At 39.6% G+C, this 18023-nt stretch overlaps 1 protein-coding gene across 3 annotated transcripts in view; it reads left to right on the top strand.

Moving 5' to 3' along the window:
- Positions 1–17004, top strand: part of KCNK2 (potassium two pore domain channel subfamily K member 2) — a 149749-nt gene extending 132745 nt beyond the window's left edge. For 2 of the 3 annotated variants that reach the window (XM_045838555.1, XM_045838553.1), the window contains exon 7: positions 14818–17004. In XM_045838555.1, coding sequence (XP_045694511.1) covers positions 14818–15135 — 318 coding nt within the window. In that variant the 3' untranslated portion in view covers positions 15136–17004. The remainder of the gene's footprint in view (positions 1–14817) is intronic. The other variant, XM_045838554.1, reaches the window with a different exon arrangement.
- The last annotated feature ends 1019 nt before the right edge of the window (positions 17005–18023 follow it).

Raw genomic sequence — 18023 nt, 5'->3', positions numbered from 1 at the left:
GCCCCGATTGACACCATACATAATTATCACAATATTATTGACTACATGTGTATTAACATGATCTATAATGCTTTCAAATTTTTAGAAGATATTTAAAATCACGATATTAATATTATGATTTTATTATAATATTAATATTCACATTAGTATTATTTTCTTGACATTGTTTTTATTGAAACTGTTGTGCCTAATCTTTATACAATTATGTTAATATGCATAGTGTTAAGAAGTAGAGAGACTGCTAACTAAAAAAAGCAGTTTAGATTAAGGAGACCTTATGAATATTACATATACTTTTGTGAAAACCAAAGAAAAACGTCATGTACTGTTCTGTCAAGATAATGTGGCACTTAGTAATTACTTTAGTTTTTCTTATTTTAAACCTGGTCGGTAAAGAGAATAATTTGAATTGTTCTTTTTAACAGTAAGGTTAAACAGTGCAATGAAATGGCAATACTTCAGAAAATGAATTAATGGTAATTATCAGGAATTATAGTCTAGGCAACCTCAGAAAGTAGAATGCAAAGTGGGCCTCAAATTATTTTTACAGATGTAATGTTTCCAGCTCATCTACCTGCTTTGAATATTTAACTTTTCTCAAGTCATTAAGGCATAAAAGCATCTGAGAAAAGCAAGTTAAAACCCCGCTGTCAAAGGGACAGGAGCCAGCATTGGCCAAGGGGAGAAAAACCCCTTTGGTTCCATTCCTGGTGAAGAAAGTGACTTAGCAGCCATGAAATCCCAAATGCTCCGCTTTGCTTCAGGTTCTCTTGAGAGTGTCCCTCAGGGAAAGGACTTGCTACCTGTGTTATTCTGCCCACGTCAAAAACAGTGATGAGATATGCACAGAAATAGAGGATTTTTTTTTTAAATTAAAGCTCACCTGGCTGGCGTAGCTCAGTGGATTGAGCACAGGCTGCGAACCAAAGTGTCACAGGTCCAATTCCCAGTCAGGGTACACGCCTGGGTTGCAGGCCATGACCCCCAGCAACCGCATATTGATGTTTCTCTCTCTCTCTCTCTCTCTCTCCCTCCCTTCCCTCTCTAAAAAATAAATAAATAAAATCTTTAAAAAAATAAAGCTCTTCTAAGTACCTATCAAAGTACAATAGCCCCCCCTTATCCATGGAAGATACTCTCTAAGACTTCCCTCCAGGTGGATGCCTGAAAGCACAGTTGGTACTGAGCCCTGTGTATGCTGTTTCTTTCCTGTGTGTGCATACCTAAGATGAAGTTGAAACTGCTCGTGCGCTTCGGGGCCATTATTAAGTAGAACAAAGGTGACCTGAACACACGCACTGTGATACCGCTGAGTTGATCCGAGAACCAAGGCGCACAGTTGATCCGAGAACCAAGGCGGCTGCTGAGTGCCTAATGGGTGGAAAGCGTCTGCAGTGTGGAGACGCTGCACGTCTCTCGTGGGTCAGCGGGAGTTTTCACCGTGCTACTCAGAATGGCACCCGATTGCATATTTATGAGTTGTTTCTTTCTGGAATTTTCCATTTAATGTTTTCAGACCATAGTTAGCTGTGGATGCTGAAACTAAGGAGGCTGAAGCCGCAGACAAGTGGGGACTACTGTAACTAGCCAGTAATTGGGAAAAACCTCACAGAGTTTCAGATAGAATTCCTCACCCAGTTAGGACTCTGTGAGAGGGACTGGCTTACCTAGAGTGAGTGATTATTATTCATAGTTAATGGAGAACTACATGAGAAAGAAAATGAGAGTCAATTAGAATAGAAACTATAGATAAGGCAGGGCAAGATCAGTAGGGAGAAAAGGACTATTCAAGATTGTGGGATTGCCAGAAAAAATGGCCTTGTACCTCAGTGAGAATGAGAAGGGAGTGATTCCAGGGACATGATCAGCGAAGGTGCTTTGAGAGAAAGAAAGTTTGAAATTGCTGTCTTGCCACAGAGGACAGGCAGAGTAGTGGTTGCAAAATTTCCAAGTCAGGCAACAAATTTGCACTGCAAAGTAGCTGTCGGCAAGTAAACGGAAAATTATTGCTGGGACAGTCATCTCTGGAAATGGACAATTTCGAATATTAGCAAATTGTGATTATTATTCATCTATTAATGATCAAACGACAAGTTACCACTAAGTTAGAATTACTCTGAATTTGAGGGATTTCACAGGTGCGTCCAGATAAACTAGGCAGCAGATTTAAAAATGGTATAGTGTTCAACCCTTTGGTGAGTGAGGGTTACATTTTGTAGAAAACAGAATCCATGCAACAGCATGATTTCACAGTGTACAGCCTCTCACGTATTAGCTAATACTCAACAGTGTCATTTCAGGTAATCCCAGCTGGTGGGGAGACGGCGACTTTCACCGTGTGGAACAGGCACTTTTAGATGACATGCACCTTGGAATTTATTCTTTTATCAGAAGTCAGGGTTGGATTATGTCTTCCTGTCGTGGAAGTGTGTCTTGGAAGCAGACCAGAGGGGCATAGAAAATACAAGGAAATACTGCTCCTCACAAATTAGTTTTCCTCTCTTGGCAAAATATGCTGTTGGCATTAGGTAGAGTCCTTCCGAGAAGAATAATCTTAGAAATGCGGTTGATAAAGACCAAGCATTTAACAGACCTGCATTATTTAAACATTTTTCAAACAGAGGACACTGAAAATTGTCTGTAGGCCATGTTACCTTTTCTGTTACTAAGATGACTCCAATGAAGATGGACTTTAGGTAGAAACAAGGAGACTTTCAGAAGTGAAGTCATAAACAAATGGAAAATCAGGGCAGGGAACTACCTGTCGTCGCACCTCAGTGTAAAGTAGAATGAATTACACTTTAGCAAATTAGAGGTGATTCAGAAGTATCGACTCAAACCTTCTCAATCATGTTTTCAGAATTTTTCAATTGAGGTTTAATTACATACAAGCTTGATTTATTTCTGGGGCACAATATAATGATTCTATATTGGTATGTTCTGCAAAACGATCGCCCCAATAAGTCAACATCTGTCAGCATGTTTTTCCTTGTTACATCCTTTTTTTCCTTGTTACATCCTTTTTTTCTTGTGATGAGAACTTTTAAGATCTACTCTCTTAGCAACTTTCAAATAGGTAATATAGTGTTATTAATGATAGTTGCCCTAGTGTATATTATATCCCTACGAGTTATTTATTTAATAATTGGAAGTTTGTATCTTTTGACTCCCTGGACTGCCTTAATCTATTGCGCTTACTTCTTCTTAATCCCCTGTCTCTGGTAACCAACTATCTGTTCTCTGTATCTGTGAGCTTTTTAAATTTTTTTTAGATTCCACATATAAATGAGATCATATGGTATTTGTCTTTTTGTATCTGACTTAGTTCACTTAATGTCATCATGGTCATCCATGTTGTTGCAAACAAGATTTTATTCTTTTTATGGCTGACTAATATTCCATTTTTTGGCACGTGTGTGTGTGTGTGTGTGTGTGTATAACATTTTCTTTATGCTTTCATCCATTAGTGGACACATAGATTGTTTCTGTATCTTGGCTATCGTAAATAATATGGCAATGAAAATGAGGGAGCATATATATTTTTGAGTTGAGTTTTTAATTTTTGGATAAATACCCAGAAAAGGAATTGCCAGGTCCTATGGTAGCTCCATTTTTCATTATTTGAGGAACTTCCTTACTGTTTTCCGTAGTGGCTGCACCAATTTAAATTCCCACCAGCAGTGCACAAGGGTTCTCTGTTCTTCACATCTTTGCCAACATTTATTATTATTTTTTATAATAGCCATCCTAGCAAGTGTGAGATGACATCTCATTGTGGTTTTGATTTGCATTTCCCTGAAGTTTAGTGATGTTGAGCACCTTTTCATGTGCTTATTGGCCATCTGTATGTTTTGGCAAAATGTCTATTCAGATTCTCTGCTCATTTTTACTTTGGATTCTTTGTTTTCCTTTTTCTTTCTGTCTTTTCCTTTTTTGCTATTGAGTTGTGTGGGTTCTTTATATGTTTTGGATATGAACCACTTACCAGATATGTGATTTGCAAATATTTCCTCCCATTACTCAGGTTGCATTTTCATTTTGTTGACTCACAGTTCTTTTTTATTTTCCTTATATCATTAAAAATTGAAGACTCTTTCAAGGTATTATTTTTTTTACTTTGATATCTGGATAAGAGAGACTCTCATTGGAAATTGAGGTCTAATTCTGATATGCATGTTGAGCAAATAAATAGCATTCCATAGAGAACTCTGCTCTCATAAGGTCGATTCAGGGCTGGGTGGGCTACCCACTGAATCTGCACAGATAATGTTACAACATCAGCAAGGGGAGATTCAAAAGGAAAAGAAAAAATGTTCAAGAATGTCTGCAACTCAAGAAAAGTCAACACTAAGCCCAGGGTTTGGCACATAATAGATATTTAGTAGATGATTTTTGAAATCCAAATTTTACCTTTTTACATATTTGTACTTTTAATATCCTTGCCTATATGCATTCATTATTTTATGTAGTTTTATCAGAATAAAAATATAATTTTATTTTCTTTATCACATTACTTATCACAATCATAATAGTATAAAATGGTTTCTATAGTTCATTGACTCCTCTAAACACTGGTTTTTTAAATGACATTTATTAATCTCAATATTATGCCATTAAAAATGTGATTCAGCGAATATCTTCCTATATTTATCTTTCTTTTTCCCTTGATGGAAATTCTTGCCCAGGATACATTTCTAGCAATTATTTACTTTTTTCAAAGGGTAGGCACATTTTAGTGATTTTTAACATTGGTTTCTGCATTGCCTTCTCTTTAGCTGCACAGCTGACACTGATGTAGAATGTATGCTAATGTCAGCCACGTGTGAGGCCCTGAGAGGGTTTTCACGGGAAGAGGGCTGTGTCAGTCAACAGACCCAAGCTTCTTCCTGGCCAATCAGAAAGTACGCAGGAATCTAGGTTGTTCCCATTACCACGCTGAGTACTTTTATCAGGAGAAAAACCAAATAGGCTGCACAGTCTCTTGTTATTAGGCTTACCATCTAGTAAACTCATTCAGTTCCTCTTACTGAAAGTACTGCCGCAGATGCTCAGAGGTGAGTAGGTGGGAAGGAAGGGTAAACTTGGTAGGAAATAGGACAGTGACCCTCACCTTTAAGAAATATGCCAAGTTGTTGGTTGACTGGAGTCAGTGGAGGGATAAGTAAGTGCTCCCTCTGTGTACAAAAGAGCTTCCTGTAAACTTCATATGTTGCAAGTTTCTAGAATAATGAACTATTATCTTTCTTAGGGCATCCTATCAACTTTACATAATTTAGGAAAATTGCCCTAAAAGAATCAGTATATGGAAAGCACTTGTTTTTAAATTATCTTGCTATCGTTTCCAGGGCCTTTTGTATTATTTGAGATATCTAAAGAACCTGAGGACTTGTAGGGTTTGAAACCACTATTGGGCAGGCAAATATTGTGCCTCTGTAATCATGAGACTTTGCTACTTTGAAAAGCTATCAGATGCTTAATAAGTGTTCATAGTTGCTGAGAAATATGTTAGTGATTCTTCTAAAGTGAAAGTGTTAGTGCTTCTCTAAAGGTTGCATTCCACAAGGATGGTGAAGCTCAGGTCCTGGGTAGCCTCGTCAAGCACTGTCCTGCAGAGTGGGGAGAATGGTGGAACAGAGTAGGGGGCTGGTGAGGAGAAGGGAATGAGAAGGAAATTTGGTTTGCGAGATCTGTACAATGGATATGATATTCCTCATTTTGAGGATCAAATATTAGTAGCATCATAGTCTTCTGAAAATGATGAGGAAGGTCTACAAAGACTAAACTGTTTGAAGACCCTACTTCAAATATTTACTATGAATTAACCCGGCTGTATCTGCCTCCTGAGAGGAACCGAATCATTCCATCAGAATCAACTAGAAAGCAGATGCTTTGTACTAAAGCATAAATCCAAAACACTTTTGATTTGTCTGCCATTCATTCATTCATTCATTCGTTCCACAAATACTTACTGAATTTCCACTATATACACCCTTTCAGTTTGTGGAAATACTGAATAGGATATGGAGGACGTACCCTCTCTTCTGCCATGAAACCAGGAAAGCAATAAAACTAGTAGCTGGAAAAATTGTGCTAGGGAAGTATATGCTGCAGTAGATGCAAATAACAAAAGACCCTGATACAGTCTAGGGGGTCAAGGAATGGCTTCAAAAGGATGTCTAGTTTACCACGAGTAGGAAATACACTAGACAAAGACTGGGAAACAGTGTTCTAGATGAAGAGAATAATAAGTAATGAGTGAACAAAGACAAACGAAAGAGTGGCATTCAATAAGAACTAAGAAGTGTTCAGGATGGCCCCCACAAGTAGGCTTTGAGGGAAGTAGCAGTTAGAACTGGGGCTGAACCAGTAGGTAGACTCTAGCACATAGGAGCCCTTTAAAGAGTTTGGACTTTGTGCTAAATGAGATGGGAGTCTGTTGAACAGCTTTATGCAAGAAAACTACTCGAGTGATTTGCTTCTGTTATGAGGAATACCACCTGCTATGTGGAGAACACGTTTGATGGAAATGGACTTGATTACGTCAGCAGCACTGGTGAGGAGGCTGCTGCTGTGATACAGATGAGACCCAATGGTGGACAAGACCACAGTGGTGACCATGGGAATGGAGGGAAGTGAAGGGATTGAGAGAAGAGGCAAATCAGCTAGATGCGGGGTTGATTTGATGTAGGATTGAGTGAAAGGAAGAATAAAGGATTATATTGAATTTCAACTTGGAAAAGTTAGTGGTTAATGGTTCTATTAACTATGACAAGAAATAAAGAACAAACAGGTTTGAGAAGTTAAATGTTTTAATTTGGAGATATCCTGACTTTGAGATGCCTGGAAGTCATCTAAAGTGAAGGTGCTTAATGAGCAGTCCGTTACACAGATACTGAATGCAGTAGAGAGATTAGATCTAGACTACGGATTTGGGAGTCATCAGCAAGTAGATGGTAATTGAAACAATTTGAAGATATGATCATCCAGGGAAAGTGAGGAACAAAGGTAGTTAAGAGGAGAGGAAAAAGAAATAAGCTCACAAAGTTGATTGAGGAGAATTAACCTGATTGGTAAAAGAACACCATGAGAGTGTGCTGATTGGGGAACTAAGAGCAGAGCCTGATTGGGAAGGAGGGTGTAGTCAGGGACAGATGCATTTGCCGCTGTCAAGGTCAGCAGGCATAAGGACAGAGAATGGTCCACTGAATGCTATGGCATGGACGAGAGCAGCTCCGGTGGAGTTCTGAGGGCAAGTGACTGCAGCGCTCCATTGTCTTCCTTTCAGGTCACCTGGGTTCTGAGAGCCATGTGAGAGTCAACTATACACAGAATCCAGGGGGAGAGCTCCACTTTGAGTCAAGGGTATGAGTGGCGGGAACATACACTGTCATCCTTTAAGGAGCTATTCTTGCTCAGTTTGGGTCCTCAGCGAAGTGGTGTGGATTGATTAGTTTTAGGGAGATGAGATACCTTTAAGTTATTGAAAGATTTTTTAAAATGAAAATCCAATTAAAATGCTTTACTGCACAAAGATGAAATTCCAAAATTTCTTTGAAAAAAAAAAACAGAGCACCTTCAGAGTTTGAACATAGCATTTTATCATCGTTAAGAGATATGAGTTTGTGCTCAAGGACACTGTGTTACCTGGCCAAGAATGAATACATCACTAGTCGATAAGGTCAGGATTTCTTTTAAGAATAAGGAATTTTTCTTTATGTTGGTGGCCTTGGTTTGGTTTTTAAAGGATCTCCTTTCTTTTTCTTCTTATTTTTAAGTTTTGAGTTTGGGCACTATGTTCCTGAAATCCAGTACCATGAAGAGTAGTGGGAAGATAATAAGGGCACCGTTGAGAGGGAGCGGACACCATCAGCGGTTTGGATGAGCAGCCCTGGTGCATACAGTTGTGTGTCCATTTTCATTTTTCCCAGGGTCTTAGGGAAATTGCTGTAGTTATCCTCAGCCTAATATAATCTGCTAGAGGATGCATTTCCATATCGTGTGAATATTCCTTGTACTCACCAAAAGATGTTTTGTCCTTGGAATTAATAAGATTTCGCTGGTGAGACAGAACTCTCTGTGGGAGTTAGACCTCCCGGTTTGAATCCAGGCTCCACTATATTTATATTGTGTGTTGTAAGATTTTGAAGTTCTTTTTCTTTTCTTTTTTTAATCTTTTTTAAAATTTTATTTTAATCATTGTTCAAGTACAGTTTTCTGTCCTTTACTCCCATCCCAGCCCACCCACCCAGCTCTCCCCACCTCTCTCCCCACCTCCCTCCCATTTCCACCTCCCCTAGTTTTTGTCCATGTGTCCTTTATATTTGTTCCTGTAAACCCTTCCCCTTTCCCCCTGAAATTCCCCTGAAATTCCCTCCCCTCCCCTCTCTGGTCATTGTCAGCCTGTTCTCTGTTTCAGTGTCTTAGCTTCAGTTTCTTCTTCTTTGAAATGGGGGACAAAATAGAATTTCCCCACAGAGTTGTTACGACAATTAAATAAGTTAAGATTTTTTAAAAGAGCAATGCCCAGCACATAGCAGGCACTATATATGAGGTCTGTCCAGAAGGTATCCAGCCATGTAATTTGAAAAATAGAGACATTTATTGAAGAAGATATAAGATACAAGGAACATTGTACATAGGACAATGACACCTCAGTTTTCTTCAAAGTAGGCACGTTGGGACCTTGCACAGTTCTCCCAATTGCCATCAGCTGCCCTGCCACATTTTCCTGAATCTCATGGATGATCTGAAATCTCTTCCCTTTGAAAGGTGATTTTAGTTTTGGGAAAAGCCAGGGTTTGTGGGGGTGCCAAATCTGGGCTGTAAGGGGCCTGAGTCACCTGGGTGATTTGATGTTTCACCAAAAAACAGCATGAGACATGATGTATGAGTGGGCATGTTGTTGTGATGAAACTCAATCGTTAGTTGCCTGTGGTTGTGGCCTTCTGAACCATCTGAATAGTTTCCATGGAAGAATATTCAAACTTAATGCAAAATGTGATGCAGATTCATTGCTCTGCTCGGTCATTTTGAATGTGATGGCCACACAGTACACATGCTCACTCAATGGTGTCTACCACCCCCACTGACTAGTACAGTGAAGTCATCATTGTTCATGCATGAGCATTCCAGTCCACTCTCCTTGGCTGCAGGTTATGTTGATATTTTGCAAACCATTCTTGTTATATTAACAGTGACTTGACTTTTTCCAGATAGAACGTGTTGTATACATACAAAACTTTACACTATCTCATGACATAGACCTGTTTGTTTGTTTGTTCTTACATATGTATTTTTAAATATTAAATAGTCCACCTGGCCATTGGGACAAATGCATTCATGCACTAGTTAGAATCATCTTGTGTGCCATCTACTATGCCCAGCACATTTTGCAAAATCATCCTCATTTGACAGAGCCCTGTTTTAAAAACTAGAGTCCTTTTTATTCTGAGTGAATGTTTATTGAGTTATATGTTAAACTCATTATATTTTACAGTATTATTCCAGTTGTATAACAGTGTAATATAAACATAAACCATCTTTCACCTTGGCCTGCCTTTGTCTGATAAAATGCATCACCTGCTGCATAACTCAAGGGTTAGGCAATCCACTGCATTTCTGGTACGACATGCAGAGACCTCAGGCCACGCTGCCACTGGAGTCTTAGAACCTGTGCATTACATTCCAGGGCAAAGTGTCCCCTTTTTGAAATTTTGTATCACTTATTCCATATCTGGCATTCACCTCTAAGCTCTTAAAGTATCTTGGCAAGCCATATCACCATCACCAATCTCATTATCATAATTAGTAATGTATAGTTTCTTACACTTTAATGCACACACACACATCACTTGTTTCTTCTGCAAAATAATTTATTATCATCTTTATTTCATACATAGATAAGGAATCCAAAGCTCAAAAAAGGTACAATGCTCGCCTGTGGTCACCCAGAATGTGAGTGATTAGAGCTGGAACTGGAGGCTCTCATGCCCCCTCCCCACCTTCGCTAAGCTTCTCCCACCCCAGTTTCTGACTTTTTCAGCTACAACCCTCATGACTTGCAGAGCTTAACTTTCCACTCTTGGTGATGCTGGAGAAATCAGGGGGAAAGAAACATGTCCCCCAAAGTGGATGAGAATACCTGACGCTTCCAGAGATTGAGTGCAATTAAAGATAAGAAATTAAAGAAGTTCATGGACTCAGACAAGTCTGAGCTTCCCTTGCACTCAGCCTTTTCCTAATTTGCAGGAATCACTCATTTGTAGAAGCACTTGGCTCTGCAGGAAGTTTTGTGTGTGTGTCGTTAGCGTGATGTAAGGGATCATGGTGACTTTGTGACAACTTGCTTCTTCGGAAAATTCAGATCAAGTCTAAGGAAGGGTTTTATTCTTTGCCCAATTTACCATGACCACTTACATTGCAGATTGCAATTAATAAAATATTTAAAGAATTTTCTGGGCAGGTGTCAATAATCAGATGCTCATTTTTGTGAAAACACAGAGGTCACCAGAGTGTCCAGAAAGAGGAAACACCAGGGCTACCAAAAACCCTGAGTACAATGGGAATTAGAGGGAAATTTCAGTGTCCTCCAAATCTGAAAATATTCACCTTTTGAACCAGAATTCCTGCTTCTAGAGGTTCTTGGACACATTAGCAAAGATATGGATGCAAGAATATTCACTAAAGTTTTATTACCAATAGCAAAAAAATAAAAACCCCAAAAACATAACCCAGTAAGAACAACAACAAAAACGACCCCAAAGTCCATCAATCATAGCACGCCATATCCATCCTGTGGAATGCTGGCAGCTGACAAGGCTGTGAGGTAGAGTGATGGGTACTCACAGGGAAAAAAGACTAAAATTGGTTGTGGGGGAGCCATTTGCAAAATGATGTGTTTATTGTAAGGCTATTTTTGCAAAAATATTAACAATAACCAAATGGAGGAGGAAGGAACTAAGGTTAGTATATAAAGAAGAAAACCAATTGGTCGTCTGTGCCACATTATTGCTAATTGGACCATTGAGGTGTGAGATTCCAGAGAACACACATCATCAGCGATATGTTTCTTCATTTAACAGATGTTTTGTTAGAAGTCTGCTGCATACCAGGTATATTCTAGATGCTGGGGAGACACATAGATCTTTAATTCTAGTTAGAGGAGATAGAAAACCTGCAGTTAAGTAGATTAACATTTGCATTTTGGATAAGCAAATCCATTACTATGAATACTAAGAAGACATTTTTAAGGTAAAAAAAAAAACAACAACAACAGGAGACCATTACCAAAGAAAAGGGAGGCAAAGCCAGGAGACATCAGTGGCCTTTCTGGTCATGGCAGTGAAAGACTGGTGACCAGAATAAAACCACCAGGGTCGAGCTCATCATCGGCCCGCCCACTCTCACAGTGCCCAAGACTGGAGCCATGGTGTGGGGCCGACTCAGACGGGTGTCTTCTGGGTCAGTGCTGATTATTTAGGTCATCACTTGTATGTGGGAGGAGATGGAATATACTAGCTGGTTCTTGTACTTTTCACAGACACCGACTTAAACAAAAGATATAGAATCTTTCCTGTTCCCTTTATTTTATTGCCCTCACTACTAGGAAAACCTCATATTAGAAAAAAAAAGTATGTTGACCTTTGTTCTTTTTACATTTAGAAATATCTGACTTCTCAAATAAAATAGGTCAATTCCTTTATCATAAAATCATTGGTAAGGTGAAAAGAAAGGTCAGTGGGATTTTTAACTTTTTCATTAGTAATTATCATTTTATCGTGAAGTGCAAATTTCACACCATTCAGGATCATCTGCTTGTGTAAACTAGAATTTAATAACGTTTGCAAATAACTTTTGTTCATGACCATGTCAGTCAGGTTTTCTGTCTGTACTTGAGCACAGTCTTTAAGAAGACTGCAATTATAAGTCTTTAAAATTAAATTGAAACTGGTAAAGATGCAACCGAATCCCTAAATCTGTACATAAAAATATGATTCAAAACTTCATAGATAGTGTTCATTTATTAATAGTGCACTTCAGCAAGTTTCTACTGAGGTACCGCTCTGAACCAGACACACCGATGAATATGGTACAGACTCTGAACTCCAGAACTTGTAATCTAAACAGAAAGACAGGGTGGTAAACAGGAAAACAACACAAATGGTTGTGGTGGGAATTATTTACAAATGTTTATGGGATGATAAGGTGTGTCTTACCACTGATTAATACAGCCTATGCTTCTCTAACCAGAGAGTCCCTGAAAAGCAGAATGAAACATTCAATAATCTCTCCCATACCTGAGTACAGTGGGGCAGGGTCCCTTACCGGAGCAGTGAGAAGCTGCAGGCTCAATTGCTATACATTTATATTTTTGATATTTGATATTTTTATTATTTTTTATTTTATTAAATTTATTCAGGTGGCATTCGTTCCTAGGGTCATATGGGTTTTCAGTGTTCATTTCTATGATACGTGATCTATGTATTTCATTATATGCTCAACACCCAAAGTCAAGTCATCATCCATCACCATGTATGTGCCCCCCTTGACCCTTTACTATCCTTCCCCATCCCCTTCCCTCTGGTAGCCACCATGCTCTGTCTGTCTGTGTGAAATTGCTGTCACTTAGTCCCTCTTTCTCTGCGGGTTTCCTTGCAGTTGCCTCAGTGATTAAGGAATGCTCAATTTTGCCAATTACATGTGCCAGGAAGTTTGCGCTTTTCCAGCTTTGCTTTTTCACCATCAGATGCAGATACCAAGCAGTTATTTCTTGTTAGGAGAATACAAGTAGAAAATAAAAGACCTCTTTACAATAAACAAGGAGATCAGGTGTGTGTGTGTGTGATCATGAATGGATGAGGAAGAGCTGATCTGCAATGTGCTACTTTCCAAAGATGTTTGAACAGTTTCCGTCATGTTGTGCACACACACTCATCTATGATTATCCACGTGTATGTATGCACACATGTTGACATTTATGTACCTGGATATCCCCTTTCATAATTTAAATCTTCAGCGTAAATATTTAGAAACTGACTTAGTCTGATCAGGCTGCTGTAGCCAAGTACCACAGATGGGCAGCTTATAAAGAGCAAACATTTATCTCTCACGGTTTTGGAGGCTGGAAGTCCAGGATCACAGAACCAGCATGAGCAAATGGATAGAGTCTTTTAGCTGTGTCCTCCAACAGTGGAAGGAGCTAGGGAACTCCCTGGAGCTTCTTTCCTACGGGCACTAATCCCATTTATGAGGGCTCCACCCTCTGAATTAATCACCTCTCTGAGGCCCCACCTCCTAATACCATCACCTTTGGGGTTTGAATTTCATCATAGGAATTTCAGCATAGGGTTAGGGTACTAAATTCAGGCTGCAGCAGAAACCATCAGTTATATTCCTCATATCAAAGTTTAAAAACAAAAATCAACAGAGATTAAAACAACAAAATGGAAACAGAGCTATAGTTATTGACTTAAAAAATGAGTTCAGCCCTGGCTGGTGTGGCTCCGTGGATCGAGTGCCAACCTGTGTACCAAAAGATTTCGGGTTTGATTCCCAGTCAGGGAACATGCCTGGGTTGCAGGCCAGGTCCCCAGTAGGGGGCATGTGAGAGGCAAGCAGACATTGATTTTTCTCTCCCTCTCTTTCTCCCTCCCTTCCCCTCTCTCTAAAAATAAATAAATAAAATCTTTATTTTTTTTTCAATGAGTGCAGTGGGGTTCCCTAGGCCAAAAGCAGAAAGGCCAGCCGCAGAGGGATGGGAGACTGTTCCGTAGTCGGGGATGCTCCTAGCAGCCAATCTAGAGGATTGAAGCTTCATTGGTTAAGGAAAGGATTATTACATTTTCCAGGAGGTTAGTCATTGTTCTATTTAAGTCACAAAAGTACAGACATAAGTTTATAGAGGTCAGAGGAAACATTATGCACATGCTTAAGCCTTGGCAGTATTTTTTTTTCTTTAATCCTTAAAAGGCAAGCTCACAACGGTAACTGCAGAGGCTCTTACCAGAGGTGAAGTCCTTTAGCCCAGCCATCCTGCCAGGTGTGTGCTGTGCAGATGCCTGTTCTATACACAGCCTAGGAAATGAGAGCTCAGGCAGGCCAGGTGCCTAACTTCACCAGTTCCTCAAGTGTGTGCTGAAAAACGATTCCTTGGACTCACTTGTTCTCTAGAATGGGCCTCAAAATGGACTTGCGGGTTCTCGTTTGCTTCCCCTAAAGGCAAAACTGATATCTTCTGGTGTTTATTCAGTAAACAGAGGTTTCCTAAGTGAGCGCTATGGGGCTGGATACAAAGTTCCTGCGCACACCACTCCTGGTCTCTAACACCCGGATTTGCATCCCATGCAAGCAGCTTCCGTGCTGTCCAAACCAACTGGGCCACCTGGGGTGCCAGTCTGGGCTTTTGTTCTGCCCTGCTGCTTCTACTGTCCTGTGTGTATTCAAGACTTCTCAAAATTGCAGGTGAAAAAAAATTCACCCAAAGTTTTAGAAGGTGAGAGAATGCTTTTCTTTTTACAGCTTCAGAAGTTTCAATGACAGGATTCATGCACAAAAAAACAAGCACATTTTGTACCTCTCATGTAATTTGATTGAAAGAGTATATGCTCACAGGTTCCTTTTTAGAGCTGTATCTATGTAAAGTGCCACTCTGCTCTGCACATCTAGCCTTATCACACCAACTCTCAGACCTCCAGTACGACGACAGGCTGGTCTTCTTTTCAAACCCCACCAAAGCCAATAATGATCAGAAGGTGAAGTGCACATGTTGACCGTCCTATCGGTTTCTCTTTTTGCCTTGTCTCTGCCTGTGTGCTCCAGGTGGGAGAGTTCAGAGCCCACGCTGCTGAGTGGACAGCCAACGTCACGGCCGAGTTCAAGGAAACCCGGAGGCGGCTGAGTGTGGAGATTTATGACAAGTTCCAGCGCGCCACCTCCATTAAGCGGAAGCTCTCCGCGGAACTGGCTGGGAACCACAACCAGGAGCTGACACCTTGTAGGAGGACCCTGTCCGTGAACCACCTGGCCACCGAGAGGGATGTCTTGCCTCCTTTACTGAAAACTGAAAGTATCTATTTGAACGGATTGACGCCACACTGTGCAGGCGAGGAAATTGCTGTTATTGAGAATATTAAATAGCCTTCTCTTTGAAGAGCCTTAGGCGTAGCCATAGGTGAGGACTTCTATATGCTCTTTAAGACTGTTGCTGGTAGCATTTTTAAAATTGTGCATGAACTCCAAAGGGGGGGGGGAAAGAGATACACCCATCATCATGGCCATCTACCATCGAGAGGATTTGGAATTCTGAGCCAGCACTATCTTTTTGATGATGCTTGTGGAGCAGTCCACTTCCTGTGACCAGTGGAATAAAACAAGCAATGTCTGATGCCTTTTTGTGCCCAGACTGTTCTCCTCCCTTTTCCCTGACGTGCCATAAGGCTTCAGAGTGAATGATAATTGTTCCTGGTAATCATGTAGCTTCGAGGGATCAGTCCTTAACCTTTCAGGGTCTACCTAACTGAGCCTAGATATGGACAACTTACGGAAGACAACATTTCTGTTTGTAAATGGCAAGGGATTCTTACGCAGCCTTTCACCTAAGAAATTTTCTGTCAGTGCCTTATCTTAAGAAGAAACAGAACCTCTCTAGCTAATGTGTGGTTTCTCCTTCCCCGCCCCACCCGTAGGCTCACCTGCAGTCCTTTACCCCGGGACTCCCATTTGAATACCCTACCTTGCTGGAAACAGCGTGTAAGTGACTGAAGTGATGATTCCCGAAGAAGGAGTAGATGCCAAGTTAGATGGACATTGAAGCAACACTCAGAAACCCTAGCGTAAAAGGCACTGCAGAGGAAGGAGGTGCCCAGATGGCCCCTCTGAGTATTTATTTGACTCAGGTACCAGCGGTACATACACACAGTGTAATTATTACCTGGCCGGTAAAAATGGCTGCTCCCAGTCTCTTTTTCCCTGGCAGTATTTGGAATTTACCATTTATTAATAACTATATATTTTTAAAGGTGGAAGAAGAAAATCCATATATATATGCATATGTATATATATATACATATATATATATGATCAGACAGAAGAGAACTGTAAAAAATGGATATTACTAGAGGCAACTTAAGACAATTGGTGTGAATTACCATTCTGATAAAAAGAAGATAGCAAACCAGTGTGTTACAAGCATTTGCTAATAAACATTATACTGCCAGCATTGATTTGCTTTTTGTTGTATGAAAGGCTTATATGATTTTCTTTCCTTGGATGACATTTGCCAGATGGGGGGAGGAGAGGCAGCAGGCAGGGCCGGGCATGGGCCTGGCCCTCCGTGGGTGTCCCTCTGGAGTCGTGATTGGGTTGAAACTGGGACCACTGTGACTTTGCCTAAGGAAAATGCGGGCTGTAGGCATAACTCGGACATTAGAGAAAAAGCTGTTATAGCACAATTTACATCTTGAGAGGTTTTGTTTTGTTTTGTTTTTTAATAGAAAAGGCCGATAATCCTTTTTAGTTTAATTTGATAGCCTGTAACTCTTTGGATGTTTCCAAAATTCAGAAGAAATTCAGTAAAGGCACCTAATAGATTGCTACTCTTTCTTTTATTTTCATACTTAGATCTGCTGTACATTGTATATATAATTTTGAAAATGCAGAAAGAAAATGATTTCCCTGAATATAATTATAAGACATTTCTTTTACTATTGGGGGGTATCTAAATAAGTGGCATTCATATTAGAGTCTTAATAAAAAGCCCGGGATCTTAAAATAAAAACAACTTAATAGATGCTTATTTTCCAAAAGTTAAATTTAAGCTACAATTGTACATATTCAATTAACTTGTTAAAGGTACTTTTATAAACTGAAAAAAATTCTAACTGAAATTTTAGAAGGTCAGGCTCTTTTAGAAAGAAAGCTACATCCATTTCCTCAATAACTGTTCTGGAAGTTCGTATGGTGGATTGCACCATGTATAAACTGTGAATTGTACTGACAAATAAAGTTTGTAATGAAAGTCAGCATTCTCTGAGTCTCCTGCTTGCTGCTGAGAACTTAGGTCTGATTCTGACGAAGTAGAACGCCGGGATGTCTCTGTCCATGCTGAGTTATGCTGTGGCTCCTTCATTCAAAATTTCCAATAAATATTTTGGATGCAGTATTACTGCCCTTGTTAAATGTGTACATAATGTTTTTTTCTGATGGCTGTTCATTCAAAGTCAATATCGTGACATTTCATTTTTGCAATATTTTAAATAGCATATACATTCAAGATCGTTTTTATTAAATTATGATGTAGCAGTATCTTATTTTATCACTGTTAGATCTTGTCTTGACACTGAAATCATCTGAGTGCTGAGTACAGGCACCTGGTGAGTGCTTTTTGTAAGGAAAAAACTAATATCCCGGTAGCGTTGAGGTCCAAAGGAAGTAGCTGCCAACCCATTTTCTAGACCTCATCTGCCAAATATTTGGATGACATACCTTGTTGGTATCTCCCATGAATTTATTTATTCATTCCCAAGCAACTCAATGCTCAGCAAATATCCTAAAAATGGTCCTCAACATCATCCTTTGGATTGGGGAAATCTAAAACAAGCGTGCACATTATATCAGTTTTGTTTTCTCAAGCTTTATTTTGTTTACTTCTTGTAGAGGACACTGATAATGATTTTTACATAGAGTTCTCTAGTGTGCTTGTTTCTTTTCCTTTTCTTTTTTTTTATTGGCTCAGTTTTAAGACTGACTAGTTTTGCTCTGAAGGATATTTGGGGGAAAAGTTATGTACTGGAACCAGCAAAGATCAGGAACTCTCTGATCTGAAACCTTAGACATGAATTCTGGACAAGGTCCCCTGTCCACCTTACAACAAATGTCAAAGTGATTATTTTGGAGTTTTTTTCCATTTATTACATAAATCTATACTTTGCCACATAACTCATGTCACACAATCTACTTTTCAATATTGTTTTACTCTTGCAATACAGGAAGGAGCGAAACTTCTAAAGCCAAGAAGAAAGGGAATC

This window comes from Phyllostomus hastatus, unplaced genomic scaffold (genome assembly GCF_019186645.2).
Source record: "Phyllostomus hastatus isolate PE091 unplaced genomic scaffold, TTU_PhHast_1.1 phas_contig_283, whole genome shotgun sequence".
NCBI lineage: Eukaryota > Metazoa > Chordata > Mammalia > Chiroptera > Phyllostomidae > Phyllostomus > Phyllostomus hastatus.
Note: the sequence above shows the minus strand (reverse complement) of the source record. Positions and strands in the feature narration are given on the sequence as shown.